The sequence below is a fragment of the Aspergillus ambiguus genome (assembly GCF_047715705.1).
Source record: "Aspergillus ambiguus strain CBS 117.58 unplaced genomic scaffold BDV59scaffold_11, whole genome shotgun sequence".
In the NCBI taxonomy this organism is placed as follows: Eukaryota; Fungi; Ascomycota; class Eurotiomycetes; order Eurotiales; family Aspergillaceae; genus Aspergillus; species Aspergillus ambiguus.
Window position 1 is genome coordinate 1 of NW_027395524.1, and position 26,375 is coordinate 26,375.

A 26,375-nucleotide genomic window follows, 5' to 3' on the forward strand; every position below is an offset into this window, starting at 1 on the left:
CCCCCCCCCAAAACAGCCAGTGGGAATCTTGACATGGCTTGAGCCTCGGATTCTCGATTGCCCCTCGGTTGTAATTGTTGCCTTCAAACATGGCTATAAGACAGGTTGCCAGAATGGGCCACAGAGGAAAGTATTGCTGATGAAAAGGAAAACAAGTGAACTTATCTGAACGCGATTACGATCAACTTCTCCCCTCACTTTTTACATGCCTTCGAAAAATTTACACAACATAAACGCTAACATGTCCAAGCCCATCATTGTGATAGGTGCCTCCGGTGCGATGTCTCAACTGGTCGTTCAGCGCTTTTTTAAGGCCAGTAACGCACCGCTTATCCTTGCTGACATCAACGTGGAAGCGGTTGAGGCACTTCGCGCAAAGCTGCCGCCAGGGCGTGCATCGACACTCAAGCTCGATCTCTTCAACCATGCAGCACTTGTTGACGCAATCAAGGGCGCTGCACTTGTCGTCCTTGGGGCAGGGCCATACACCCGCACTTCACATCCAGTGATAGAAGCCTGTTTAGAAGTTAAAGTTCCGTACCTTGATTTCGACGACGATGTTGAAAGCACCCAGGCAGCACTGGACTTGAATGAACGCGCAAAAAAAGAAGGCGTCGCGTTCTTTATTGGCTGTGGTGCGTCGCCGGGCATGAGCAACGTCATTGCTGTTGATGCAGCCAGAGAGCTTGATAGTGTCAGCGCAATCGACCTTTGCTGGCTGGTTGGTAATGAGAAATCCGGAGCTGGAAAAGCTGTCATGGAGCATCTCATGCATATTGCTTCCGGGCCTTGTCTGACATGGGTCAACGGCAAACCCACCTTAATCGAGTCATACTTGGAAACTAGGTATGCGCCGATGTTGGGCAAATCCACAGAAATGATGCTTCATGAGACTGCCCATCCGGAGCCGATTACTCTTCCCCGGCTTTTTCCCAATGCAGATAGCATCAGGTGTTTTGGCGGCCTTTATCCTTCAACTAAGTTCGGGTGTGCACGGGGTCTGGGCAACGCTGTCCGTCGCGGTATCTTGCCCATCGACGAAGCAGGTGATTTCCAGTTGAAAGCTCGGCACGGCAAACTGGAGCCTGAAGTCGGCGGCCAACTTCTTCGCGATCTCGCGGCAGAGTTTCCTAGACTCGAAATCGATAGCCAGCAAAGCTCCAGGCTCCTTAAACAGGCTAAAGGATCCAACAGGGCTGCAGCTTATGCATTTGAAGGACTGATTGACCAAATCAAGAGAGGGGAAACCTCCAAGGAAGACGTACGCGATTTCTTGATCGAAGCTACGGGTTACTCCGAGAAGGTAGAAACGGCAGGAGCCCTTCTGGTGCGGGCAGTTGGGACTCGCAACGGTCATCCAGCTATTGTCACGAAGCGGACGCCTACGTGCGGTTCTGATTCTTACCTGATGAGAAGCATGGGCAGTGTGACCGGGACAGCTTGCGCAGCCTTCATGACCATGGCCCTTCATGCTGGGCAGACTCTGAGCGGTGTCTTTTCTCCCGAGGACTGGGCCGAACCGCAGGCTTTCTACAAGGCACTCGAGGCTGTTGGCGTACCAGCTAAAGAGTTGCCCGAAACGTATTCGTACTAGGCTTTCTTCCTGATGGACAAAGTGGATCACTGCCACTTATTTTCCTGCTTAGATAGCTTTAGTTCTCCAGATTGCTTCGTCAGCCAATAGTCAATCCAACCTTGTTAGGCACTGTCTTTTTGTTCTTCTCTGGGCCGGATAAGCCCTGGCCTTTCTTTCCGAAGCCTGATTGCTAATCCTCCTCTGTCACTAAATTTTTTCGTAGTGGCCTGCTGAGAGAAGCACATTTTGTCCCGCAATCTGTCTGTCCAAACCACGAATAGTGGGCTTGGGGACATCATTGGGAAATCCAGCTGGGGTAGATTGCAGGGCTCGGCCCTAAATATTGGGGTATATATTGTCAAGTAATGTGACGGCTTATGCGACTTAACTATTGACAGACATCTTCCCTAACGGCTCGGGGGGGGGGGGGACATTAGACATTTGTAGAGCCTAGGGAAGGAAAAAAAGGAAGTGTAGTTAAAACCGCATTAAGGTAGGATGATAAAGCTATCTCAACGTCACTGGTACCCAAAACAGGTAAGTATTTGTTGGCGACTCATGGGCATTTACAACGTGAACATGGGTTTTCTACAGTTTCACACTTGGCTTTCGCTTCCACTAGCTAGTGCTGCGCTCACATCGCGAGCAACCACGGTGGCACTTTGCATCGCGCCCTCAATTGAACCGGGGAAAAGGGCGGCAACGTCACTCCCGGCAAAGTAAATACGTCCATGTGGCTTTCGAATATGCGGAAGTGCACCAGTTAGGCTTCCGGGTCGATGATTTACCCAGCCTCCCTTGGAGAATTCTTCCGTCGCCCAGTTCTGGTAGAATACATCGAGGACTTCAATAGTGGGAATGAACCTTCGCAGCGCTTTTTGCACTGCCTCGCAGTCATTCCCATTAATTGATGCAGCATTTGTGCACAAACACATAACTAGCGCATCTCCATTCTCAAGGCGTCCCGTCATTCTAGCGACGTTTATAGGATGTTGCTCGGCTGGTGCGTAGATGGCGAACTCTTCAATCGGCCCCTTCAACCGGACCCATAATTTACTGGCCATAACCGGATTCCTTTGGTCAATCATTGTTCGCACGTTCGGAAGCATATCAGGGATAAACTGGATGTCGCCAATTGTATTGAGTGGTGTAGCAACGACAGCCATTCGTGCGTTGATTCGCTGACCTGTTCGAGTAGTCACCAATACCCCGAACTCGTTCTGAGAGATCGAGGAGACTGGGGTCGATAGTCGTAACTGTGCCTTAGATTCAGAAAGAATAGCCTTTATAAGAGCATATGTGCCGCCTTGAATGCTCCATTGCCCAGCAGTCTCGTAAAAGGCTCGATATTCTCCAAAGAACCCAGCCACGGAATGGAGGAGTTGAGCGATCCCCTGTGTGCGGTAAGAGGAACATACGCCGGCCATTGTACCCTTCAGAGAGTCTCGTTCGAACGGCGGCAGGTTCAATGAGGTTATACGGTCCTCTAGCGATTTCTTTTCTAAATCGCGGGTATCAACTGCATTGACATCGAACGGCACTGGAAACCATTTACGGGCGTCTGCAAACAATTGAGCCAGGAGCGGATACGTGATTTCGTCGTAGCGCGCACGGCTGGCCGTGTGTGCCGCGCCATCTGCTAACCAGTATACCTTGTTGCTGATTTTAGGCGGGACCAACACGTCCAGGCCCTGTCGCTGCAGCTCCTGCCACACTGCAGGCTGCGTCCAGTGCACATAAGCACCGCCCATCTCGAGCGATTCCCCGAACACAGTTTTCGTATAAGTTCTGCCACCTACTCTATCGCGCGCCTCGAGAAGGACAACAGAATGGCCCATTTTACTCAGATCGCGTGCCGCAGTTATGCCCGCCACGCCAGCCCCGATCACTGCAACGTCAAAGGTATCTCTCATGCTGGTCTTTTTCACGTATGACGTATTCGCTCTCCGGAGGTAACTTGTTGGAGATCTTGAACAATGAAGGAATTGGACGAAGATGACCGCAGAGGCGCATTCACGAATCGGAGTATCCCAGCAAAGTATAACGTACAAAGTATAAACGACGAGTAGTAGAAACCTTTTTCCAGGTGACCAGTGAGAGAAGTACAAAGTAGAAGCAACTCCAAGTGGCATGTTCGAAATCTCCTCTGCATATACTTATATCTCCCGGACCGATGAGCTCCAGCGTCGAACACTTCTTCCCACCTTCCCCACTCTCGGGTCAAATGTTCTATCTATGAACCTCAGGTTGATGTAACTGATTTGAGAGTCTTTTGCCTCGGTGCCTCGGAATCAGTCTAAATGCAACAGGCATTCTCAGCTATCATACTAATCCGGGAGTAATAACCGTGCTTTCTCACGGATCCGCAGCAGCCATGGATACTTGGTTAACCCAAAGAGACTCACCAAACAAATATGCCACTACTATAGGTTACAGCTATGCTGTAGGAAATACTAAGTGATTCATGCCAAGTATTCGCGGGGTCCTCTCACGTAGGTCGGAGCCGCGGCTATTTCGATGGCCAATACTTTCGCTTGAACCTTCCTTTGCAAGACAAACCAGCTGATCCGGAAAAGCAACATGATTTTCATGGTGACTCGATACTTGCGAAGTCAGATGTGCAGAGACTGTGTAGCTACGAAGCGAATGTAAGCCTGATAGGAACTCTGTATGTTTTGCTTACTAGACAGTAAATTATATTTTTACTGGGGCTACGATGTAAAAAAAGACATTTAAAGCTGTATAGATTTCCTTCCACGCAGCTAAAGAATCCAGAAGGATAAATGCGGTATATCGAGCCAGTTTGGAGCTTCCCGGATGCTAGTTCTCATGGTCCTCGGTGGTTCTCCTGCTCTTCTCCATGGTCGCCACTGGAATAGGCCACTTCAATTCTAGAGAAGACGGCAAACCAGTATATGGCTGCAAGCACAACGACTCCTCCAAAGACAACGCACGTCCAGTTCATGTATGCTGGTGTCACTGGGAGGTATAGTGGCATGCTGAGCATCACGGTCATGAAGACACTCCACAAGGTTGACAGCCAAAATATGGCGTCGCCCCATCGGCCCAAATTAAACCAACGATCTGGATCGAATGACTTCCGCCCTCTATAGAGAGCCAGCCCAAAGGCCGTGACGATGGCCGAAACAATGCACACGTTAGCTGCTCCGAGGAGAGCGTTCATCTGGAAGTCCCGTGGAGTCAGAGTCGGTATTCATGAGGCAAAAGGAAGAATTCAGGGACTTACAGCCGTTGACGAACCGATGCTGATAGCGCCAAGAGCAATGAGGACTACCGTGTTGATGGATAATGCATTAACGGGCAAACTATCCCGCGATGTGAGCTTGGCCATCATTCTTGAAAATGGAAGAGAACCATCGCGAGAGAAAGACCAGGTGAGTCGGGCCCAAGTGATCAGTGAAGACGCAGACGCCACGAAAAAGCCATAAATGATAACGGCCGTGGTGACTATCGTCAGCGGGAGCGAACGGAAGGCGTTCACCATGAGTTGGATCATTGGCTGGCCTCCGACTGGGTCGAGCATGCTCTCTGGCTCCACGTTGCAGAATTCATAAACCACGATCATAGGCAACGCGGTGAAGTAGTTCATGGCGAACGACCCCATAATCACCTGTGGGATCTGTTTCTTAGGATTCTCCATTTCGTCCGCTAAATGCGTTGCGTTATCGAGCCCTGCCAGGCAGGCGTAGGCGGGTAACAACGCCAAAAAGAAGACAGCACCGTCAGAAGACCAACCCGACTCGTTTACAAATTCAATGAAGACCGCATGAGCGTTTTGTTTCGGATGAGCACGGGCTAAAAGTGCAACAAGCAACCAGATTGCTGTACCGTTGAGGATAAAGATGACTGCAGTGAGCAAGTAATGGACGATCTTGAAAGTCCGAGGCAGGTTGATGGAAAAACATAGCACCGAATATGCGCAGTAGACGAGGTAGGTCTGCCAGGTCTCGATCGTGAAGTCCGGGTGTGCTACTTCAACAATAGCCATGGTGAGCTGTGCTGCGTAAAGAACGCAAGCTGAGCTGATAAAGAACCAGCCAGCATTCGTCAGCCATCCCATGATGTATCCCAGTGTGCGGCCATAGCGAGGGGGCCCTAGGACGGTCACCCAGTACGCAGGTCCTTGACAAATTAACCACGGCCACCAGCAAACTTCAGTCCGGACTTCCCTTACCGGAAGAATGAGGAATAGCAGATGCTAGCTCGCACATAGCCAAGCAAGTTGTCAACTGGAAGAAGCCCATCATAACGTATCCCCAGAAATAGGCCGCCGAACCACCCAGCCCTATTGTCAGCGACAGATAGGTGCCTATGGCTATCGGAGCACCAGTGACCGAGTACTGCACGCCTATGGCAGAGATCAAGCCAAAATGCACTTTTGGCTTGACCTCACCTATTCCCATAGACTCACTAGTCATGGCACGGTCAGCAACAGAGTCGAACTTGTCGTCCGACTCTCCTGATATTCCGACCTTTGACATTTTCATTCAATTTATTAAAGATGCCTTAAGACGAGGCTACCACTTTCAATGAAGTTGTCGGAGATTAAAGGAGACCAGCCTTAGATAGAGAAATTCAGAGGTAAGACGTGGATGGAATGAAAGACTCCCTGCACCCCAGATTTAGGGCTTGTACTTTAAGTGATCTACGTTGCTCACTTTATCAGACACGCATAGTAGTGTTCCGATAGAGTTAAGTCGCCTACTAGTGAAAAACTTTAGTACGGAATGTGCCACACCTGCTCGGTGCCGCGGAAGCGACCTGTTCTGTTAGCTCCGCATACGAGACGGGACCGCAACACCTGCTTCCTGAGGCTCTTCTGGGGCTTCCGCAGACCGATATGTAGTCCAGTGGGAGTCTTGGAAGGGAGGGCTATCTTTTTTGGGATCTGACTCCTGTCTCGACACTCGGCAGCCAGAAACACACCCTCGAGTGACCCGAAAGGCCATTTTACCGAATCTGGTCTTTCCGCATGAAATGCCATGGCCTATAGTCAATATCAAATGAGACAGGCTGAAAAATGTGTCACTCGAAGCTATTAGCCTTTGCGTGTTGTCGACGTACTCGGGAATCTAGTTTTCTTTGCTGTTCTCTGACGGTGTTCCAACATTTCGTACATCTTGTACTAGTACTTAACGTACCGACTACCAATCTATTCTGTCTATTATTAGCCTTTCCACTAGGGGTATGAAGTGTTCTGAAGGAAGCCTGAATAGGGCGGCCAGCCGCACACGCAGCGCCTAGTGACCACCGCCATACTTATGCTGTTGTATGCTTTTACTTTTTTTTTTTTTTTTTTTTTCCTATTGGTTTCAAGTAGTCTGAGTGCAATGGCACTCGCCCATCCAGATAAGGAAAATGTGGACAACAATACGCGTGGAAGCAAATCGGGGTTGTAAAGGTTTTGGGACTTCCAACGTGGATGGAAACTAGGTCAGCACCATATTTTATCGTGGCAAATCATTGTTGGGAAGCCTTTTTAACCAATCAACTAGATAGATTCCAATACCTGAGTGCTAGGACCCAAATCTATGTGAAATAGCTCAATTACGTTCAAATATCGGGAAAGCTACCTAGTAGTGCTTCAATGCCGTTTCAAGTTCTAGTCCCCAAGCGCTCGTTAGACACGCCCCCAAATTTCTTCCCATCACGACGACTGCGAACATAGATAGACGTGGAGCTTTTAAAGTTCCATCCGTTAATCCGAAATAACTTGCCATCGAGAAGTCGAAATCGGGTACATCTGAGAACATATTGCCAGGTACCAGTTTCATTCTAGTCCCGGCTATACTCCTTCCTCGCCAATAAAAATACCAGAGAAAAAAAAGCCGGCATCATTCTATGTATGCTAGTTTCGCTTGTAGTTATAAGCTACCCGTAAGTCGACTTGGCCATTGATGGCGGGGGCGCGCCAGACCTCCGCCTTGATGCGCGGACGGATCGAGCAGTTCGCAGTTGCGCCCTTCGGGAGTGTCTTTTGAGCCTATAACCGTGCCGGTCTTCTCATTATACTCCATGGTAGTGTTATTTCTCTCGTAATACGCCTCTGTAAGCCAGTTAAGAACATCTTGGTACTTCGATCGGCTGACCTATATATGTTAGATGTGCAACTCTATAACAGAACAGAATGACCTACCTTGAGGTTTTTAAACACGATTCTTTTCTTTCCGAAGGTTTGCGGTGTGGAAAGAAGGCCTTCTGTGAACATTTCAATGGAAGTCACACTTGAAATAATCTTGTCCAAATCGGTATCCATAGAGTCTGAAGCAACAGTCGGCTTCATCTTAACGGAGGACTTGACTTGAGAAGTAGTGTGGGTCGAAATAGTATCTGTTACAGTCAGTTCGGAGCCCGAGGCCGCATAGCCAGTGAAAAGGCTGCGGATCCCATACTCTGACTAAAGTGGTGGTTCGTAATGAAGAGAAGTTGATACCCGTAGGTATCCTGATGACAGAATTGACGGAATAGTCTGCGGGTGTGAGAGGTTGATGATGATGGTTGTCGGTCACGTCGCCTCTACGCAGATCTACACTTCGGACGTTTCCTCAGGATCTGCAGGCTTCCTGACAACTCTCAAATTGGCTACAGTAATCGCTCGGACTTGACACGGCCCGGCACTGGTCACCTGTACCAAGAACCATAGACATCTTAACATATCTCCCCATACATCATGAGATAGAAAATGGTGTCGGTTCTGAGAGGACCTGGCCTTGAGATTGGTGTCAGGATGTTTTCTAAGTGGAAACTGCTGTTGGGAAAACACAAAGGGGCAACAACATCCTTCCCATTCAACATCCTCTCCATCCGAAAGGGAATACTTATGCAGATAGACGCATGTAACCGGGATTTGATCTGCTTAACCAGGCAAGTCAGGAACATGAGAATACTGGCGCTTCCATTCTAAAATCATAAAGAAGTTTTGAGAAATCGGCCTGCTTGACAAGACAGGTCAATAAAATAAGGATACTCGCAAGAGGTTTTCATGCTGAGATCGTAAAATGGTTTAGTGGGAAAATCGGCCTGTTTAATAAGGCAGGCCAGCTGATGCTGGGATTAAGATATTATGCCACGGTATCTTGAAATTGGCCAATTGATGAGAGACCTGGTTCTTCTGAATCCGATCTTCTCAGTTGGCTGAGATTTATTGAAGACCACCCTGCCCTCGATGTGCTAGGCATCACACTTCCATCGGCTCGTTGGTAGTTTTGGGGGACACCAGTGCGGCGCCTCAAATAACTCGGGCCGAAAGGGAGACGATACCTTTCTTATCCGTATTCCACTTGAATAACATAAGGAGACCTTCTGCGGCTGAGTCAGTTTGTACAGCTCCGCTTCTCGCGCATCGATCTACTGAAGTATGGCTTTTCCCTATGATGGACCAGTGCCAGCGGGAGGCAAGCAGGCAACGATCGATAGGATGGGGTTGTACAAGATTGGTTCTCCCGGTCTTAGCTCCCCACCGAATCCCTGGTATCATGAGTTAGTAGATGTTAAACGCAAGCTTGAGAAAACGCACGGTGTTCACAGTCAGATCCTTTTTCCGAATCGAACCCACGTGATTGGAATTCCCATGAAAGAGAATCGCCTCGAGAGCATTGCGGAAGTGTCTATCGAGTTCAGACAGCCACGTCGACAGAACCATCGTGAGCACAGGATAAGGGTAGGACGGCATTGGCGTCCCTCCTCGGCACCCACCGTTGTCGAGAGTAGAATGGTAGTCAACCACCATCATCTTCTCAGCGTCGTGCAGTTCCTGGTCGCTCTCGTCGGTTGACATTTGATAACGCGAGGAACATACTATACCACGGCATTTATTAACATATATACTACCATACGCACTAATTTCGGTCCCAAAGGACCTCATTATGGTGTAGTGGGGAGTTGAAAATAGTAGGTCTTTTTTATTGACGCGAAGTGTAAGGAGACTTTTGACCAACTATTTATGACGGACCTAAATTAGCACGGATTCTGAAGATGTACTGAGGCAAGTAATATATATAACTACGCCTCAACTGGTAAAGGCCAGTAGTTGTAATCAACAAGATCAAAAGGAGAGGGAAGAGGGCTTAAATAGTTGGATGCATAAAGAACGAAGTGACAGACGCAAGTAGATATTTCACTGCAGGGCTGTAGTCACCCACCTATATTGCCTGTAGAGAATGAATATCCTCAATATAGGTGGCTATATCGACATCATAATGATTCATTCTGCCCCTCCAGATAGAAGTGTTACATGAATCACCCGAAATACCAAAAATGAATTGGACAGACTTCACTGCTCCTTGGATATAGACGGTTCCTGCATGTCTAGGTTGCCTAAAAAGCCTTTATAGTTATGGGGGTTGTTGATACTCGAGTTATGTTTGCAAATTATCGCTTCTGCTCAGTTGCATACCTCGACTACGACTTTCCCAAATTTGCATATTTCCAAACATGTGCCATAAGCCCATATGACTATGGAGTGAGCATAAAGGTACTCATGTCCCGCTAAGTTACTGTATAGATAATGCTACTTCAACGTCAATTCTACAGCGTAAACCTAAACAAGCATTCATCAACGGTATATTCGTAGCGTCGTATAGGCATCCATCGATCCTGTGCACTCTTACGCCAACATGAAATGCTATGTTCAAACCCGAAATCAACTCACCCACACCAAACTGTCTCCTATCCAAAAAAAAAAAGGGGGGGCACTCTTGCCGTACCTGCTGACAAGGTCCAAAGAAATATACAAAGAAATAAAAGAAACCCCAGCCAAACGCCGATCATACGATCTCGTCTGCGATCAGCTCCTTCACGTCTGCATGCGTCAGGCCAAAGAGGTACAGGATATCCGCCAAGCTTTCGCCGTTCAGGCGTGTCGGGGCCTCCAGCTGCACCTTGCTCTTGGCGCGCCACGCAACGCCCAGTCCAGCAGCGTGCAACATGAGCAGGTCGTTCGCACCGTCACCCACCGCCACGGTCTGTGACAGCGGGATATTGTTGTCAGCCGCAATGGACTTTAGCAGTGCACGCTTCTGGTTCGCATCGATGATCGGGTACGTCGGGACGAGGCGACCCGTGAGGGTCTGGGTTTCGGGGTCGATTTCGAGCTGCACCCCAGGGTTAATACAACGCACGAATGGCAACAGGGAGACCGCATACATGATTGGCATGGGCGTAGTCGATGCCCAGTTCGCCGGCCAGCCATTCAGCGAGCGGCTGGAATCCACCGCTCAGGACGGCCATCTTGCAGCCCATCTGCTTCAGCGCCTTGCAGAGTTCCCGCGCACCGGGGACGATCTTCAGGACGGACTTGAGCTTGTCAAAAACGTCGGCCGGGACGCCCTTGAGCAGGCCGACACGCTCGCGCAGCGAGGCGGAGAAGTCAAGCTCGCCGTTCATGGCGCGTTCCGTGATTTCCTACATATCGACGCGTTAGTGCGGGCCGGAAGGATGTAGAGGAGATGACGTACCGATACAGCCTTCTCGGCGCCGATGAATTTGGCAATCTCGTCAATGGACTCGTTGGCCACGAGGGTGCTGTCCATATCGAACACGACCAAGCGCTTGTGCCGACGGAAGACGCTCTCCTGTTGCAGGACGACTTCGACGTTCCACTCGCGCTCGAAGCGCCAGATGCTCTCGTGTTTGCGCAGGTCGGTGAAGGTCAAATATTCCGGGTTGGGCGGCGGGGAGAAGGTGACTTCGACGACGCGGGGGTTCTCATGCTGGTCGAGACAGCGGTGCGAGGTGTTCATGCGCTGGTAGGGGGTCGGTAGGGACTCGATGATCTGGAGGAAGTTGGTCAAGCAGAGCTGCGACACGAAGGGTCCGTAGAGATGGTCCAGAGGCTCGGGTTCCGGGGCAGGCGGCTCGCGGGGAATCTTCTCAATGTCGACAGTGGGGGCGGATCCGGGGGGCACCATGGGGGAAGGAAGCTGGGCTGCATTTGAGGACGAATCGGGATGGAGATGCGGATGAATGGGATCGCCGGTTTTGTAGTAGATGGTTGCGACTATTGACGGAGTGCCACCGGGGAGGGGATTGGTGTGGTGGTTGAAGATACTGTGGATGATGCCACTATCGGTGACTTTCTCGGGGTCCGGACTGATAGGGTTGAGGGCCAGGGAGCTCAATCCGGAATCGATGGAGTTCCCGGTGCCCAGGACATTTCCAATGGTTTGGTTGACGGGGATGGAGGGTTTATATTGCTGGTGGTCCTGAATGAAGGAATTACTGCGCAGGGACTGTTGCAGTACGGGCCGCTGGGGGCGGTTGGAAGTCATGGTTCGATGGGAGGGAGGTCTAAATAAACGAGGGGATCGAGAGGAACTAGAGGAACCAAGTGGGACGTGCAAAGAACGTGATCAAGGCCACGGGTAGAGGACCCTGCGAGAGCGCGAGCGAGAGACGTTGAAGTCAACGGGTTTTGATATCGTCGAATTCTGTTGTTTTTTTCTTTTTTCTTTTTTTTTCCCCTGTTGTTGGTGATCGGCACGTGGTCAGGTCATGTGACCCCTACCATCACGTCGAACGAACAACCTCACATCATCATCCTCGGCGCCGTTAAAGAACTACAGACGAAGACGCGAGACAAAGTTTCCCGGATACCTTCCTCCATTGATTCAAATCATGGAGTCACAGTAAGCATACCATCACACTCCTTCCTATGACGCACCCATCCCGTTATGATCTTGCTTGCTAATCCTCCAGATCACCTCATCCCCCGCTACATCATCCAGCCCTGCATGTACATCATCGAGAGGCTTCCCCACGAGGATCCGCCGGGCGGAACCAGTCATCTTGCACGCCCGGATGAGTGTTTTCTCGCTGGAGCCCGGTGGTCTCGCACCGAACAGGGTGGAACGAAGCGATTTATCAGCGAAATGGCGGGTACGGGAACCCACAGCGACCATCCGCGCAGGAATTGCGTGATTTCCTGGGGACATGAGGAAATTGAATTTTTCAGCCAGAGACACCCGCTTCCGGCAGGCGGTCACAGTGAATGTCGTGATCGCAGCGGCAGAATGGTTCGGCATGTCCAAAGCCTTCTGGCACGCCAGATGAGGTTCCGGTTGCCGATGATGTCGTGATTGCCCCTGGGTGCCTCTTTTTCTATATCAGACGCTCCATTGGCACTCTGGTTCTGTCCTACATCACTTTTCGCCTCCCATTTGCATCTGTTCAGCTTTTTTACCCTCACCCCATCTTTTGTCTGCCTGCTCTATAGATCTATCTGCTGCTCAGCCTTGATCTTCTTGCATCCACTTCATTCAGAGTCTTCCCGCGTTTCACGATGCCTGCGAAGATGCCCGACAACTACCCCGCCGAGTCTGAGGCCTACGATGCCAAAGATGTTACCACAGAATCCGGCTATGTCAGTGGTAGTTCCAGTGACGACTATCTCCCTGAGATTGTCTTCACCAAGCCTCATCTTCAGTTCCTCAACCGCCAGCTGCAGTTCCTTGAACCTCAAGGTCCGTCCCACTGCCCTTCTTTCATCTCAGGGACCAATAACTAACGAGATATTAGATGTGCTCAGATGGTGTGTTACATCACTGCCTCATCTCTTCCAGACTACTGCCTTTGGTCTGACGGGCCTGGTCACGTTGGACATGCTCTCCAAGCTGGACGTGCCGCGTCCCCAGATGGTTGACCTCGTCTTCCTTGACACCCTTCACCACTTCAAGGAGACCCTGGCCCTAGTCGACAAGGTCCGCAGCCGTTACCCGCTCGTCAACATCCACGTCTACAAGCCCAAGGGCCTGGAGACCGAAGAGGAATTCGCCAAGAAGTACGGTGCCCGTCTCTGGGAGCGTGATGACCAGTTCTACGACTGGGTGGCCAAGGTCGAGCCGGCCCAGCGGGCTTACCGAGAACTCAACGTCCACGCCGTGCTCACGGGCCGCCGCCGCAGCCAGGGTGGCAAGCGGGGAGACCTCGATATCATCGAGGTCGACGAAGCTGGTCTCATCAAGATCAACCCGCTGGCCAACTGGTCGTTCGAGCAGGTCCGGGCCTACGTCAAGGAGAACAACGTGCCATACAACGAGCTGCTGGACCGTGGCTACAAGAGCATTGGCGACTACCACTCCACGCAGCCCGTCAGCGAAAACGAGGACGAACGCTCCGGCCGCTGGAAGGGCCAGGAGAAGACCGAGTGTGGTATCCACAACCCTCGTTCCAAGTACGCCCAGTATCTGCTGGACATGGAGCGTAAGCGCCAGGAGGAGGCGCTGTCGCAGGCGTTGAGCTCTCAAGTGACCACTGCTCCGTGAAGTTGATGGTTCACCTCCTTCCTTGCATTCATTGGCGTTTCTGATTGGGATTACTAGCGGGATACTACCAGCCTTGATTACTATTTGTCCTTTGGCACGGACTTGAGCATAATGTCGTTATGATTTTGGATATTGGGCGTGGGTTAAAAGCTAAAGTGCCAGCCCGAATTTTGCTTCTGTACATAGGGGTTGGCAGACGATAATGACTAGCATGATAGAATGACTAGATTCTCCAGGTTGCTGTGCTGCGTATACGCAATATGTAGAAGTACTGAAGTCGGTTGTGGGAATGTGGGGCGAACCCTAAGGCAGGCGAGCTGAACTATGGCGTACTCTGGGCAGTTGATCAAGTCAAAAAAACTCACGCCGTAATCAGGAATCTACTGTGACAATTAGTGATGATGATTATTACGGTGTAATGGGTATTGTTAGCTGATTGGGGTGGTCTTGTGGCCACTATAGTCCTCGTATACGGGTCTTGCCGGCCAAGTCTAGAGGCCATACACGCCAGTCTAGCCAAATTGAATAGGCAGAGTAGTATTAACTAATTAGATCCTGATCTACTCTGTTAGATCAGTTCGTAGATCGATCGATCTGGCGGTGGTGACACCATCAGGGTCGGGATGGCGTCAGCCCGACTAATGTATGGCAGAGAACGGCTCACGTGGCTGGGTAGATCTTATCTTATCTAGATCTTATCGGGTGGCGGATTTAGAGACTGCAAGTCATATGTTAGGATAAAATTACCAGTGAAAGATGATGATTTACGTTTATGCCTATCCCTAGTAAGATCTATATTTATATGCTTTACATCTGTTTTACCGCGTTACGACGGTCAGATCTTGGTAGGTGGTAGAACATGCCTACCCTATTGTAAGAATATAGGGTAAGGCGTAGACTCAGGAGTGCATGCGAGATTCGGATCGACAGACAGGGTTGCGATACCCAATACTCAATATCTTCGTGGGACTGGCTCTGCTACCATGGGCGGTAACGGTTAATACAGAGGTACCGGACAAACTACTAGCCAGCAACGAAGCCAAAAAAGAACACCGATGGGATTGCTCTGCGTTCTTCTAGATGTAAAACTGAGAAACTAAACAGGCGGGACTTAAATTTTGAACATATAAGCCTAAACATCAGCGCTATTACAATTACAGGTCTATGTGCTTGCGAATCCATTCATCCTCCGCCAACTCCTTCGCCGTGCTACGTTTCTCTGGCTCCCACTGCAACATCCTCCGCATAAACCGTAAGAAGCTTTCCCTATCCTGTCCTCCAAGAACTGTCTCCCTCTGCTCGAGGGGCGTCGGTTCCTTCAGTAACGACTTTCCACGAAATTCGCCTGAATCCAGGAAGAATTTCTGCCTTTGCCGCCCCCGTGCAAGAAGACTAGCTGGAGGTTGACCGAGGAGACCGATCATTTCGGCAAGGTGCGCTCGACTCCGGTATGCCTGAAACTCGTGGTCGTGGCCGGTGAATAAGGAACCGCCTTCAAAAAAATTCCAGATCTATGATGTTCAGTTAGATATGTATGGATATCATTGAGAGGATTATTGTTATCCTACCATGCATCCAACATTCCAGATGTCAATACTGTACGACCATGGAACTTCCAGAATTACCTCTGGTGCTCTATAACTATCTGGCTGGACGTCTTCGAGATGCTCTTCGTGGCCCAGCACGGCTGAGCCAAAATCGCACAAAACAGGAGCTGCTAGCTTTCCGGGGTCAATGTCAAGTTCTCGGGATGGATAGGTTGTTCTTCCATCCTCGCCCGAGATGGACGAGGCGGAGGAAAGCTAAAGGGTATGATCAAAAAAGGGGAAAAGAGCAGCAGAGCCCCTCGAAACGGAATCAGTAAAAGAAGGGCAATGATTCAAACAAAACAGATGTTGAGAGCACCCCATAGAATAGTCGAGTTGTCGCTCACTTGGGAGGCTGGTGAGACGCGACTATTGGGTGACGTAATCGCATCGGTGGGTTGCTGCCTGAGGCTGAAAAGTGATTTGGTGAGTAGATTATTCGATATAACTAGAATTTTTTCTGACTACTCTAGTGTATGGTGTGTAGATATTGTGGATGTACGCAGTAGTAGTTCCAGGTACTTGTCTGTGGACTGGGAGGATGTGGGGCGAGAACCGAAAATGGTACGGCGTGGTTGGGTTGTTGATTAAGCAAGAACTGCTAGCACGCAGTAGGGAATCTACTTGCCTATGGAGAATCATAGTGCTTGTTCGTTACGTGTATGGCTAATTAATTGGATGGTTAGGTCGTGACTAGCTGTAGAGCTCTTGGATACGAGTGCCCTGTTTGGACACGGTCTCTGAACGATGATGCAAAGTCTGGCCAGTCCATCGACGTAGATATAAGCAGTCCATTAGACCCGGATCTACCAGCTGGATCCGTCGCAGATCCATTAGTGATGTTGACACCATCAGGGACAAGATGGCGTCACTGGTGTACGCAGTATGGAGAGGCTTTCCTGCTGGATCTTATCTTATCGAGATCTTATCGGCTGTTACATGGGTACTGAAGGACGTTATGTATGATGAAGCAAAGTGAAGATGGCTTGATCGGATTACGATATTTATATACTTACTATATCTACCTATGTAGCTACGCACTATAGAGTTATGCATCTCACCTGTAGATCAAGACAAGTGTCCTTTTGGACGCAGTAAGACCGTCGACACGGTAGCGTTGAGTCTCAAACTCAGGAGTGCATGGGGAGATTCAGATCGACAGACAGGGTCTATCCGGAGGAAATAGATCTCCGTCTCCAGGAGTGTCAGGGATAAACTATCACTTGGCTAGAGCGTAACTATGAGGAGGAAAGAAGGAAAGGATGACTAAAAGGGTGACTAAGGGCCTGTCGATCAGGTGACCCGCCAATCACGCAAGCGGCGTGGGGGATGTCGTGCTCCCTCCCGCCACGTTTATTCTCAGAGTGCCGGTTTCACTCTTCCTCTCTGACGGGTTTCATGCTGGAGAGGTGACAGCATGATACACGTTTCATGACGACGCCCGATCCCTCAGAGCTGATCCAGATGATCTGTCTTGTCTTCTCCTCTGTCGAAGGCACAGTATCCCCTCGTACTCGCCACTGATTTCTCCGTCGCATCTCCGGTCCCTGGTTGCCCCTGAAAATCATGCCTTCTTCGGGGGTTCCAATTGGATTCGATGGATTCTGTTCGTCGGCGACGGATTATCATCATATCTGACATTCTCCTGAATCTTGAGCCTGAATCCCGAACACCAGACTGGGCTCCAAGGGATACGGACTGGATGATAACTACAGGTACAGCAGACAGACTCCCGAGACCAGTAGTACTCTAGTATTGTACTGCGTACTCTGGACTCTATTCTATCCAATGTCTCGGCATTGCATCTGTCACCCACGGACAGGAGGGACAATCGTTACCCGCCAGAGCATCGGAGGCTCCACCGCCTGACGACGCCGCCGAGTTTCATTAATCTTATTACCGTATCCATAGTGTTAGGTTGATTATTATTATTATCTATTTTATAAATAATTAATTGTTATTTTCTTGTTCTCCGTAATTAATTGTTCCGGGGTGTAGAATCCCTTGGTCCGTCTGCACTCGTTGCCGGGACTCCATCGCCGTCGTTTTTATTTCTCCCCCACCTCATCCGCTTCTCTTCCTCTTCTTTTTCTCTCTCTCTCTCTCCTCCTCTCCCTCACCACTCCCGACTCTCCCTTCGTCCATCCTACTCCAATCCTTCACAATGGCCAACTCTCCTCACGGTGGTGTCCTCAAGGACCTCCTCGCCCGCGATGCTCCCCGCCATGATCAGCTCTCCGCCGAGGCCGAGACTCTGCCCGCCATCGTCCTCTCAGAGCGCCAGCTTTGCGATCTGGAATTGATCATGAACGGAGGTTTCTCTCCTCTTGAGGGTATGTTTGCTGCCTACCGTGATGTCAATCCTGGTTGTGATTGCACCAGCGCTTGGCTCTCGGCGTTCGTCTTCCTTGGCCTCGTTGACTGACTCTCCGCCGCCACATAGGTTTCATGACCCAGAAGGATTTCGACGGGTACGTGGTCTTCAATCGCCCAGTCCTGACCAAGACATTGGCATATCACCGCATTCACATCCATTGGGGCTTGTCTGACTCTCTCTAGTGTCTGTGAGAACTGCCGTCTCGCCGATGGCGCCCTCTTCTCCATGCCCATCACCCTCGACGCCTCTCAGGCCACCATCTCTCAGGGCAACCTCAAGCCTGGCTCTCGCGTCACTCTGCGGGACTTCCGTGACGACCGCAACCTGGCCATCCTCACCATTGAGGATATCTACCGTGCTGACAAGTAAGCTACAACCCCTCCTTTCGTACTTTTTTGACTTTCGAGATTTTTTTACGCATCATGTCTTGGCGGGTGCCGATCTCCCATTCTCTTCCTCCGGCCGGCGAAATCGTTTCGTTTTCGGCTAGGTGGCGAGTCGACACCCACGAGGGGCGGTTTTGCGGCGCTACAGTGGGTCTGGATGACGCGGATCACTAACTTTCCCCTTAATCTAGAGACAAGGAGGCTAAGCTTGTCTTCGGCGGTGACCCCGACCACCCGGCCATCAAGTACCTCAACACCAAGGTCGAGGAATTCTACATTGGTGGTAAGATCGAGGCCGTCAACAAGCTCAACCACTACGACTATGTCGCTCTCCGCTGTAAGTCTCTTGTCCGCACCCCCCACTTCCAATTCATCGCACTGACCCGGCAGACACCCCCGCGGAGCTGCGTGTCCACTTCGACAAGCTCGGCTGGACCCGAGTTGTCGCTTTCCAGACCCGTAACCCCATGCACAGAGCTCACCGTGAGCTGACCGTCCGCGCCGCTCGCGCCCGTCAGGCCAACGTCCTGATCCACCCCGTCGTCGGTCTCACCAAGCCCGGTGACATTGACCACTTCACCCGTGTCCGTGCCTACCAGGCCCTCCTCCCCCGTTACCCCAACGGAATGGCCGTCCTCGGTCTCCTGCCCCTCGCCATGCGTATGGGTGGTCCTCGCGAGGCCATCTGGCACGCCATCATCCGTAAGAACCACGGTGCCACCCACTTCATTGTTGGTCGTGACCACGCCGGTCCCGGTAAGAACTCCAAGGGTGAGGAGTTCTACGGCCCCTACGATGCCCAGCACGCCGTCGAGAAGTACCGTGAGGAGCTGGGTATTGAGGTCGTCGAGTTCCAGCAGGTCACCTACCTGCCCGACACCGACGAGTACAAGCCCAAGGACGAGGTCCCCGCTGGCGTCAAGACCCTCGACATCTCCGGTACCGAGCTGCGCAACCGCCTGCGCACCGGTGCCCACATTCCCGAGTGGTTCTCCTACCCCGAGGTTGTCAAGATCCTCCGCGAATCCAGCCCTCCCCGGGCCACTCAGGGTTTCACCATCTTCCTGACCGGTTACATGAACTCCGGTAAGGACGCCATCGCCCGTGCCCTCCAGGTCACCCTGAACCAGCAGGGCGGCCGCTCCGTCACCCTCCTCCTCGGTGACACCGTACGCCACGAGCTCTCCTCCGAGCTCGGCTTCAGCGCCGAGGACCGCCACACCAACATCCAGCGCATTGCCTTTGTGGCCGGTGAGCTGACCCGTGCCGGTGCCGCCGTCATCGCCGCCCCCATCGCCCCCTACGAGCGCTCCCGCAAGGCCGCCCGCGAGGCCGTCGCCGGCCTCGGCGGCAGCTTCTTCCTCGTCCACGTCAACACCCCTCTCGAGCACTGCGAGAAGACCGACAAGCGTGGCATCTACGAGAAGGCCCGCCGTGGCGAGATCAAGGGCTTCACCGGTGTCGACGACCCCTATGAGGCTCCCGAGAACGCCGACCTCGTTGTCGACGTCTCCAAGCAGAGCGTGCGCAGCATCGTTCACGAGATTGTCCTTATGCTCGAGAGCGAGGGCTACTTCGACCGCCTTTAGATGATCGGCGCTTTTGGGATTCGGGTTTTGGAAGGTGGTTGCGGCATTTGTTTATAGAATGTACTTTTTTTAATTTACAGCTTTGATTCCCCTGATATTTTGGGCATTGTTTGTAGATCCGATAATCCATACTCGATCGTTAGATCAAAACCCGAGTATCGTAGCACAAGATACCGTCGCCGGTATGCGTATAGGATGTCCGAGCATGCAACGCGATGCCTCGAATCCCTTACTTCCGAACAGATGGTCTAGATAAAGAGACCTCGACGGTTTTCCTATCCATTCTCTCTTTTCATCTCACTCTAGTACCCTCCATCTCGCAGTACTCCAATCAACATGCGCATCACCATAGCACTGCTCGCGTCACTGGCCAGTATCGGCATCGCACAGCAATCAGCGGTGCCGAGCGGGCACGCATCGTCCAAGTGGGTAAGTATATATTTTGAGACATTTGGCTAGTAACCCGCAATTGACGGAGTAACAGACACACTGCTACGAGAAATGCACACATGATAATATGGGACCCTCCTATATGCACAAAGTATGTCCTCCTGATAGACACTGTATTCAATATTGGATAAGCAGTCCTAACGCGAGCAGTTTGGCACTTTGACTAACTTGAACGACTATTGCAAGTCCCAGTGTGGCCGGGGGAGCTCGGGGGGTATTGGGTCGAATAGTAGGAAGGGTCATGTATTCTAACCAGCTGCCTCCTCCGTACTATTTCAATGTCAGCGAGGGAACTAGTCCCGAGCGGTGATCATTCCAGGTACACGGGCGAAGTATGTAGAGTGAGCACTCAGGGTACGATGTGTCACGTGATACCTGACAAACACTGCATCGTCATCCATCGTCTCCGACTTCAACTTCAACCTCCAGTCAATTCCATCGCCAACACCATGCCTCCCCCTCGTCTCCCCAGTCGAATACCGGGTGCGGCTCGGTTGCCTCGACTCCCCTCCAACCGCCATGTCCTTACCCATCCACCACGCCGCGAATTGGTGTCTCCGCCGCTCGTCCGCCCGCAACTCCCATTCCTCTCGCCGTTGACGAGCAACCGTCCCCTTCCTCCGCTCTCCATCCACCTTCGCCAGCACTTTGCCCGCCTCATATCCACCGAGCGTCGCGACTACTACAAGCGGCGCTTCGGCCGCGGCCTCCGCATCGGCCTCAGCTTCTACGCCATCCTGGTGCTCTTCCAGGTCATCAAGCTGGGCATGTACCAGGAAGAGATCGAGCACCACTGGCCCACACCCCCCGAATGGACCTGGAAGAGCCGCTGGTGTCTGCGCTCCGCACAGGCCCTCATGCACCCAGAGCAGATCGGCAAGCTCATGACCAACTGGCCCATGGTCGCGGGCTACCTGCGCGAGCTGCTGGAGCGGCTCGAGGACCCGAACAGCCCCGACGGGAAAGTCATGCGCGATGACGCCGACGCCGACACCGACACCGACAGCGGCGGGTTCCTGGTCGAGGGCGTCGGCCGCACCGGGCTCGACGTCTCGGCCAAGAGCGAGCCCTGGCGTCGCGGCTACTTTCAAGCGCTGATGTGCGCCGCCAAAGCCGCCGAGAACCTCGACGGCTGGTGGACCGACCGCACCCAGCGCATTTCCGCCCCGGTCGACTACGTCGTCGGCCCGTCCAACCCGCGTCCCAAGCCCATGCCCGCCGGCCAGAAGAACGCCCCCCGCGAGGAACACTGCGAGCCCGCCTCTCCGCCGCCCGAGGTCTTCTACCTCCGCATCCTGACTACCCGCGGCTTCGACTCCCGGCAGAAGCTCGACGCCGCCCTCGCCTACGCCGACTGGCTCGACTACAAGGGTCTGCAGGCCACCGCCCGCGACATGTACACCTGGGCCATGGACATCGCAGTGGGCGGGTACGGCGGCGGGGACGCCGCGCGTCTCGTCGACGCAAAGACTGGCGTGCTTAAGCCCACCACCATCACCACTACCGCCAAGAACAACGGCAGCGCCAACACCCTCCCCTCAGAGAACATCCTCCGCGTATCGACCGCGCTGGCCGTACACCACGCCCGCCACGGCAACCTCCCCACCGCGCTCTCCATCTTCACCTCTGTACTGCAGGCGCGCCGTGCCCTGCCCGCAGCACCCGCCAACAGCTTCCCCCACCACGCACCATCCTTCCCCCGCCCGGCCGACCCCCTCCGCGGCTTCTTCACCTCGCTGAAGAACATGTTCGTTCCCGTCGAATACCCGGCACCGCAGCCCAGCGGCGACGCGCCGCCGCCGCGCACGCCCGCAGCCGTCTGCGACGAGGCCGCCCTGATGACGTACATCGGGGAGATCCTGTTCGCGTCGTCGTCGCAGGAGAAGGGGCTCGCGTGGACGCGCGACGCGGTCGACATGGCGGAGAGTACGCTGTTGGAGGTCGGCGAGGGGGACGGGCGGCAGCGCTGCGCGGAGTGTCTGCGCGTCGGGCTAGAGAATTGGAAGACGATGGTGGGGCGGTTGGTTGCGCGAGCGGAGCGCGCGGAGCGCGAGAGCGTCGAGAAGGCCGCCACGGCGTGGTTTGGCAGCGGGCGTGTGCGCGAGACGGAGATGGAGCGGAAACGGTGGGAGGCGGAGCGGATGATCGTGGATGATCGGGTTAGACGGTTGGGGCCGTTGGTCGAGGCCGAGTCCGGGTTGGAGGGCATTGCGCCGAGTAGTTCGTTGTTTGTGTGATTGATTATGCTTTGTGATGTTTTCTGCATGGGTGGTGTTTGAGCGTTTGCGTTTGATTGATGGGATTGTATATAGATTGGTACTATTATTGTATGATAGGAATTGCTTGAGCACTGCGTCAATGAGTGAATGATACTTCGCTACTCTATGCTCCAATGGATATGATATATACTAATAAGTAGGTACCTAGAAGAAAAGAAGATAATTACCCGCCCAACTAACTCTTGGAGATCTGGAACGCCCCAAAGTCCAACGTGAAATTCGCAATGAGCCCTGCGTCCGCCAGGTCGATGGTGTACTGGCGCGAGCTGATCGAGCTCGCGTCCGCGTCCTGCAGGAACGTCTCCAGCCGGTCCTCGGTGAGCATCGCTGCGCCGAGCGTGCCGGTCTTTTCGAGAATGTACAGCACCGCGACGCGGGAAAAGTCCACCGCTTTCGAGGGTATCGTTGTTGCGGTGGCGGACGCTGTCGCTTCGGACGTTGTCGTCGTTGCTGTCGTGGCTGCTGTGGCAGTCGGCGAGGGTTTGGTTTTTGTCACGCCAGAGTTGTCGAAGACAATGCCGTTGGCGGTTGCGGTTGCGCCGCGGGCGGCCAGCGTGATGTCTCCGTCCTGCCGGCTGGCGGAGCGGCGCGTCTTGCTGCTGCTGCTGCTGCCGGCGACGCCGCGGAACGAGACGAGGGCGTTCTCGGTCGTGCATGAGACGTTGTTCTGGCTGAACAGGGCCATGATGGTGGTGGGGTCGAGGTCGATGTCGAAGGTGTCGGACGACTGGGTGAAGAGACGGGGCAGGTCGCTGCCGACGGTGGCGTTCTTGCCGGCGACGGTGGTGGTGACGCAGCTGGCATCGCCGGCGACGGTGCACTGCGAGCCGGTGAAGCCGTTGGTGCAGACGCACGAGCAGACGTTGGAGCTGGACACGCTGACGCCGCCGTTGTGGCAGGGGGTTGTCGTGGCGCAGTTGTCGCTGTCGCTGCTGGCGTGGCTCTTGGGGATGGCGACGAGGAAGACCGGGACGAGGACCGCGACGAGGATGACCGCCAGGACGAGGAGGAGCACGAGGATGAATACCCATGGGCGCATGCCGCAGCAGCGCCGCTGGCGCGCGGCGTTGCCCTTTTCATGCTCGCCGTCGCCGCCAGTCTCGTTCGAGTCGATGTGGTGGAGCGTTGACCGGCGGAAGAAGACCGGCCACGACGAGCGGTGGCCGTTTTCTGGGGTGGCCGCTGGTGGAGGGAACGAGGCTAGGATGCTCCTGATCGAGCCGGATTTGCGGTATGCGTGGCCTGGTTTGTTAGTAGGGTGGGTATGCAGAAGGGGAGAGGGTGGCTTACCCTGGAAGCGCGGTCCACCGATGTTGAGGAGGTCGTTCCGACTTGCTGTGCGGCCGTGCTCGAGGTTCGTGGCGAGCTTGGTCGCGCGGCGGATGAGATCGGGCAGGCTGGTCAGACTGCCGCGCTTCTCGGCGTCGCGGACGGCGTTGATGTCAAGACGGGGGGGCCTACGGCCGCCGGGGCGCTTGTCGCTCATGGTTGGGACGGCTTTGGGGAAGACGCCGGTTTCTTTCTCGATGGCGGAGGCATCGTATGCGCTGGGCTCGTCCAGGACGATGGGCGGCTTTTCTGGGTCGAGGGAGGAGTCGCTCGAGGACGTCAGGAAGGAATCGCGCTGTTGTTTCTGTCCGCCTTCGGCGGAGACTTCTTTTGAGATGGCAGCTGAGCCGGCATCCGGGACCACGTTTGGGGGTTCATCGCGTTGCGGTGCCGGCGACTCAGTGGTTGACCGCTGTATCGTGCGTAGTGATGGCTTGCCTCGTTTCCCAAGACTGGCTTGGCGGACGAGACCCGCGCCGGCCTCGTGGTTCACATTCGGGTCGGAATCGTCAGAGTCGACGTCCAGGTATGTGCCTAGGATTTCCGACTCGGCGGGACCGGAACCCCAGCTGGAGGGGATCACCCTGCTGGACGCGATGGACCCTTGGAAGCCGCTGGGGCTTTCTTCAGGGATGGGAGACACGGAGGATCTACGGTTGATACTTGGGCGAGAGGTGGGCGGGGCGAGATTGGCGGTTCGTCCACGAGGGATCCGCTGGGTGATGTCCCCAGCAGGAGCAGCAGTTGGCAGGGCAGGGAATGGGAAGTCGGGGATCGAGGGGATAGAGCCGGCCGACGAGATATCGGATTGTCTGTAGAGTTCATCTGTCGCGATGGAAGAACGGGGAATGCTCGCCTGGTCGGGATGTCTCGGCAAGGGCTGGGAGAAGGATGGAACCGGCCGTTGCTGAAAATGCAGCGGGCTTGGTGCAGCGTCCGACACGCTTCGTTCAGAGTACACGGACGGAGAGGGAACATCAGGTCGTGGTGGCCGCTGAGGCGGAGGGCCTTTAGGAACGAACAGTCTTCCGTGGGGATCGACTGCAGCTGCTGGCAGATTGTCATTTGGCAAAGGCCACTGCGTCATGTGGGCAGCGTCCTGTCTGAGAGGCGGCATTGCCGGATTGTTCGACGGCCGCGGCTGGATTTTGGGACGCCTTCCAGCTTCCAGCATTTCCCTAGCCCGGCGGACCGATCCCTTTCTTTCCGTGCCTCTGTTCGGGCCCGGCCCAGGGCCTTGGTTTCTTGATGCACCGGGATTCATTGGCTCTCAGCGATGATAAGCTCGGCCTGTCACAAGTTGTTCGTACAAGATAGGTGATAACCCTGTAGAAACCGTGACAAGCACATAAATTGCGGCAAGGAATAGACAGTAAAGAGTGAAATGTCGAGGCAAAGCCTGACTGATACCAGCTCGAATGATCGAGAGTGAAGTCTAAATGAAGGGTAAAGTGGCAATACTCCGAGCGACTGGCTTATCTCAAAGCTCTGCAGTCGGGATGTATGTATGGAAGCAAAGAAGTTGGATCTTGAGATTCCTGCGCTCAAGGAGGGGAGCTATACGGCATTCAATGCCTTCTGAAGGTGTCAGGTAGGTGATATAACATAATCTGAGACAAATAGACATACCACAGCTATGGGTCAAAGAAAGGAATGAAGAAGATAGACCGTCACAATTCCATAGTCTCGAACGAGAATGCGAAGTCTCAGTCAGACCCGACTGTCGCCAGCCCCTGAGATGGAAGAATCTGTCAGTCATGTCTACCGGTAGCCAACAGCGGATCATCGAGTTAAGTCAGGACTTACAGATCCTTTGTGTGACGGAGAAGAAATCAGAGCTTCTAGCCCTTGCGGAAGAAAGAGAACGACAAAAGTGTAAGAAGATAGAAAGAAACCAGCCCAGAGCGCGAACTCGGGAGACGCCGTGGATGGGGCGCTTGGGAGATAGCACCAGACACGGGTGGGTAATATGAATCAGGGTTTTCCAGCACCCGAGAACCAAAGGTCAGGTGTTGATATTAAACTGCTTCATCTCCGTGCTCTGCATGGGCACAGAGCTAGGGTAGATGGTCGACAGTTTAGACCCGTCTAGTTCGAAGTGGAGTTGAGCCGAAGAGGTAGCGTGGAGGCTGACACGAAAGACCGTTTGATAGTCGCTGGTAGCGCTGGGAGATCCTAGTCTTTTCTCTTGGGAGATTATTGCAGATAGAGTCTGCTGTAGATGCTCTGCAGCAGAATCCTTACTTCAGTAGAATTGAAAAATATCAGTGCACCAAACAGCACATGGGCTGTAGCCTGCGGGGTTACCTTTCTGATACCATTTTGTTTCGCATTGGGAGCAAGACTGGAGACACGAATCGCAACACCACGCGATGAGAGCTGTAGGCGAGGCATTCGGATTGGCCCGCCTAAAGATCCGGAGTAAACGAATGAGCTGGGTTAATTCGGGCCAGGATCCAGCAGGAATAAGACATCTGCATGGACGGAGTGCCATTGGCTCGGGTGGAGGCGACCAAGAGAGT

The 26,375-nt window shown here is 53.2% G+C and overlaps 10 protein-coding genes across 10 annotated transcripts; 4 read left to right on the plus strand and 6 right to left on the minus strand.

Moving 5' to 3' along the window:
- Positions 1-241: 241 nt before the first annotated feature.
- Positions 242-1,594, plus strand: BDV59DRAFT_207194 (saccharopine dehydrogenase family protein; the record flags this gene model as incomplete). Its single annotated transcript, XM_073694943.1, has 1 exon — positions 242-1,594. One exon carries the CDS (start codon positions 242-244, stop codon positions 1,592-1,594), a length of 1,353 nt encoding a protein of 450 aa, XP_073548885.1.
- A 578-nt stretch (positions 1,595-2,172) lies between these two features.
- BDV59DRAFT_200983 (flavin monoamine oxidase family protein) lies at positions 2,173-3,489 on the minus strand (the record flags this gene model as incomplete). Its single annotated transcript, XM_073693714.1, has 1 exon — positions 2,173-3,489. One exon carries the CDS (start codon positions 3,487-3,489, stop codon positions 2,173-2,175), a length of 1,317 nt encoding a protein of 438 aa, XP_073548886.1.
- Positions 3,490-4,403: 914 nt separating this feature from the next.
- BDV59DRAFT_207195 (amino acid/polyamine transporter I) lies at positions 4,404-6,000 on the minus strand (the record flags this gene model as incomplete). The annotated part of the gene is made up of 3 exons (XM_073694944.1): positions 4,404-4,760; positions 4,824-5,719; positions 5,772-6,000. 3 exons carry the CDS (start codon positions 5,998-6,000, stop codon positions 4,404-4,406), a joined length of 1,482 nt encoding a protein of 493 aa, XP_073548887.1.
- A 1,461-nt stretch (positions 6,001-7,461) lies between these two features.
- Positions 7,462-9,374, minus strand: BDV59DRAFT_200985 (uncharacterized protein; the record flags this gene model as incomplete). Its single annotated transcript, XM_073693715.1, has 3 exons — positions 7,462-7,686; positions 7,734-7,927; positions 9,293-9,374. 3 exons carry the CDS (start codon positions 9,372-9,374, stop codon positions 7,462-7,464), a joined length of 501 nt encoding a protein of 166 aa, XP_073548888.1.
- Positions 9,375-10,128: 754 nt separating this feature from the next.
- BDV59DRAFT_175897 (phosphoserine phosphatase SerB) lies at positions 10,129-12,047 on the minus strand. The gene is made up of 3 exons (XM_073689340.1): positions 11,053-12,047; positions 10,742-10,999; positions 10,129-10,689 (listed from the first exon to the last, which is right to left on the minus strand). The coding sequence occupies exons 1-3, from the start codon at positions 11,863-11,865 to the stop codon at positions 10,363-10,365; spliced, it is 1,398 nt and encodes a 465-aa protein (XP_073548889.1). The 5' UTR covers positions 11,866-12,047; the 3' UTR covers positions 10,129-10,362.
- An 828-nt stretch (positions 12,048-12,875) lies between these two features.
- Positions 12,876-13,857, plus strand: met16 (phosphoadenylyl-sulfate reductase (thioredoxin); the record flags this gene model as incomplete). Its single annotated transcript, XM_073693716.1, has 2 exons — positions 12,876-13,056; positions 13,112-13,857. 2 exons carry the CDS (start codon positions 12,876-12,878, stop codon positions 13,855-13,857), a joined length of 927 nt encoding a protein of 308 aa, XP_073548890.1.
- A 1,154-nt stretch (positions 13,858-15,011) lies between these two features.
- Positions 15,012-16,085, minus strand: BDV59DRAFT_192502 (uncharacterized protein; the record flags this gene model as incomplete). The annotated part of the gene is made up of 3 exons (XM_073692050.1): positions 15,012-15,368; positions 15,426-15,469; positions 16,043-16,085. 3 exons carry the CDS (start codon positions 16,083-16,085, stop codon positions 15,012-15,014), a joined length of 444 nt encoding a protein of 147 aa, XP_073548891.1.
- A 1,425-nt stretch (positions 16,086-17,510) lies between these two features.
- sC (sulfate adenylyltransferase) lies at positions 17,511-19,930 on the plus strand. Its single transcript, XM_073689341.1, has 5 exons — positions 17,511-17,776; positions 17,887-17,914; positions 18,003-18,185; positions 18,398-18,543; positions 18,597-19,930. The coding sequence occupies exons 1-5, from the start codon at positions 17,608-17,610 to the stop codon at positions 19,793-19,795; spliced, it is 1,725 nt and encodes a 574-aa protein (XP_073548892.1). The 5' UTR covers positions 17,511-17,607; the 3' UTR covers positions 19,796-19,930.
- A 740-nt stretch (positions 19,931-20,670) lies between these two features.
- On the plus strand, positions 20,671-22,613 carry BDV59DRAFT_14557 (uncharacterized protein). The gene has a single exon (XM_073687266.1). The coding sequence runs from the start codon at positions 20,695-20,697 to the stop codon at positions 22,480-22,482; it is 1,788 nt and encodes a 595-aa protein (XP_073548893.1). The 5' UTR covers positions 20,671-20,694; the 3' UTR covers positions 22,483-22,613.
- A 1-nt stretch (position 22,614) lies between these two features.
- Positions 22,615-25,432, minus strand: BDV59DRAFT_14556 (uncharacterized protein). Its single transcript, XM_073687264.1, has 2 exons — positions 23,815-25,432; positions 22,615-23,766 (listed from the first exon to the last, which is right to left on the minus strand). Exons 1-2 carry the CDS (start codon positions 25,115-25,117, stop codon positions 22,700-22,702), a joined length of 2,370 nt encoding a protein of 789 aa, XP_073548894.1. The 5' UTR covers positions 25,118-25,432; the 3' UTR covers positions 22,615-22,699.
- Positions 25,433-26,375: the final 943 nt, after the last annotated feature.

Excerpts from the sequence above, each read along its gene's own strand:
- BDV59DRAFT_14556 (XM_073687264.1), bottom strand. The coding sequence starts at position 25,117 with ATGAATCCCGGTGCATCAAGAAACCAAGGCCCTGGGCCGGGCCCGAAC. Across the intron at positions 23,767-23,814 it reads CGGTGGACCGCGCTTCCAGG|GCCACGCATACCGCAAATCC; the intron begins GTAAGCCACCCT and ends CTAACAAACCAG.
- BDV59DRAFT_175897 (XM_073689340.1), bottom strand. The coding sequence starts at position 11,865 with ATGACTTCCAACCGCCCCCAGCGGCCCGTACTGCAACAGTCCCTGCGC. Across the intron at positions 11,000-11,052 it reads GCGCCGAGAAGGCTGTATCG|GAAATCACGGAACGCGCCAT; the intron begins GTACGTCATCTC and ends GTCGATATGTAG. Across the intron at positions 10,690-10,741 it reads ACTACGCCCATGCCAATCAT|CTCGAAATCGACCCCGAAAC; the intron begins GTATGCGGTCTC and ends CCTGGGGTGCAG.
- sC (XM_073689341.1), top strand. The coding sequence starts at position 17,608 with ATGGCCAACTCTCCTCACGGTGGTGTCCTCAAGGACCTCCTCGCCCGC. Across the intron at positions 18,186-18,397 it reads GATATCTACCGTGCTGACAA|AGACAAGGAGGCTAAGCTTG; the intron begins GTAAGCTACAAC and ends CCCTTAATCTAG. Across the intron at positions 18,544-18,596 it reads CGACTATGTCGCTCTCCGCT|ACACCCCCGCGGAGCTGCGT; the intron begins GTAAGTCTCTTG and ends CTGACCCGGCAG.
- BDV59DRAFT_14557 (XM_073687266.1), top strand. The coding sequence starts at position 20,695 with ATGCCTCCCCCTCGTCTCCCCAGTCGAATACCGGGTGCGGCTCGGTTG.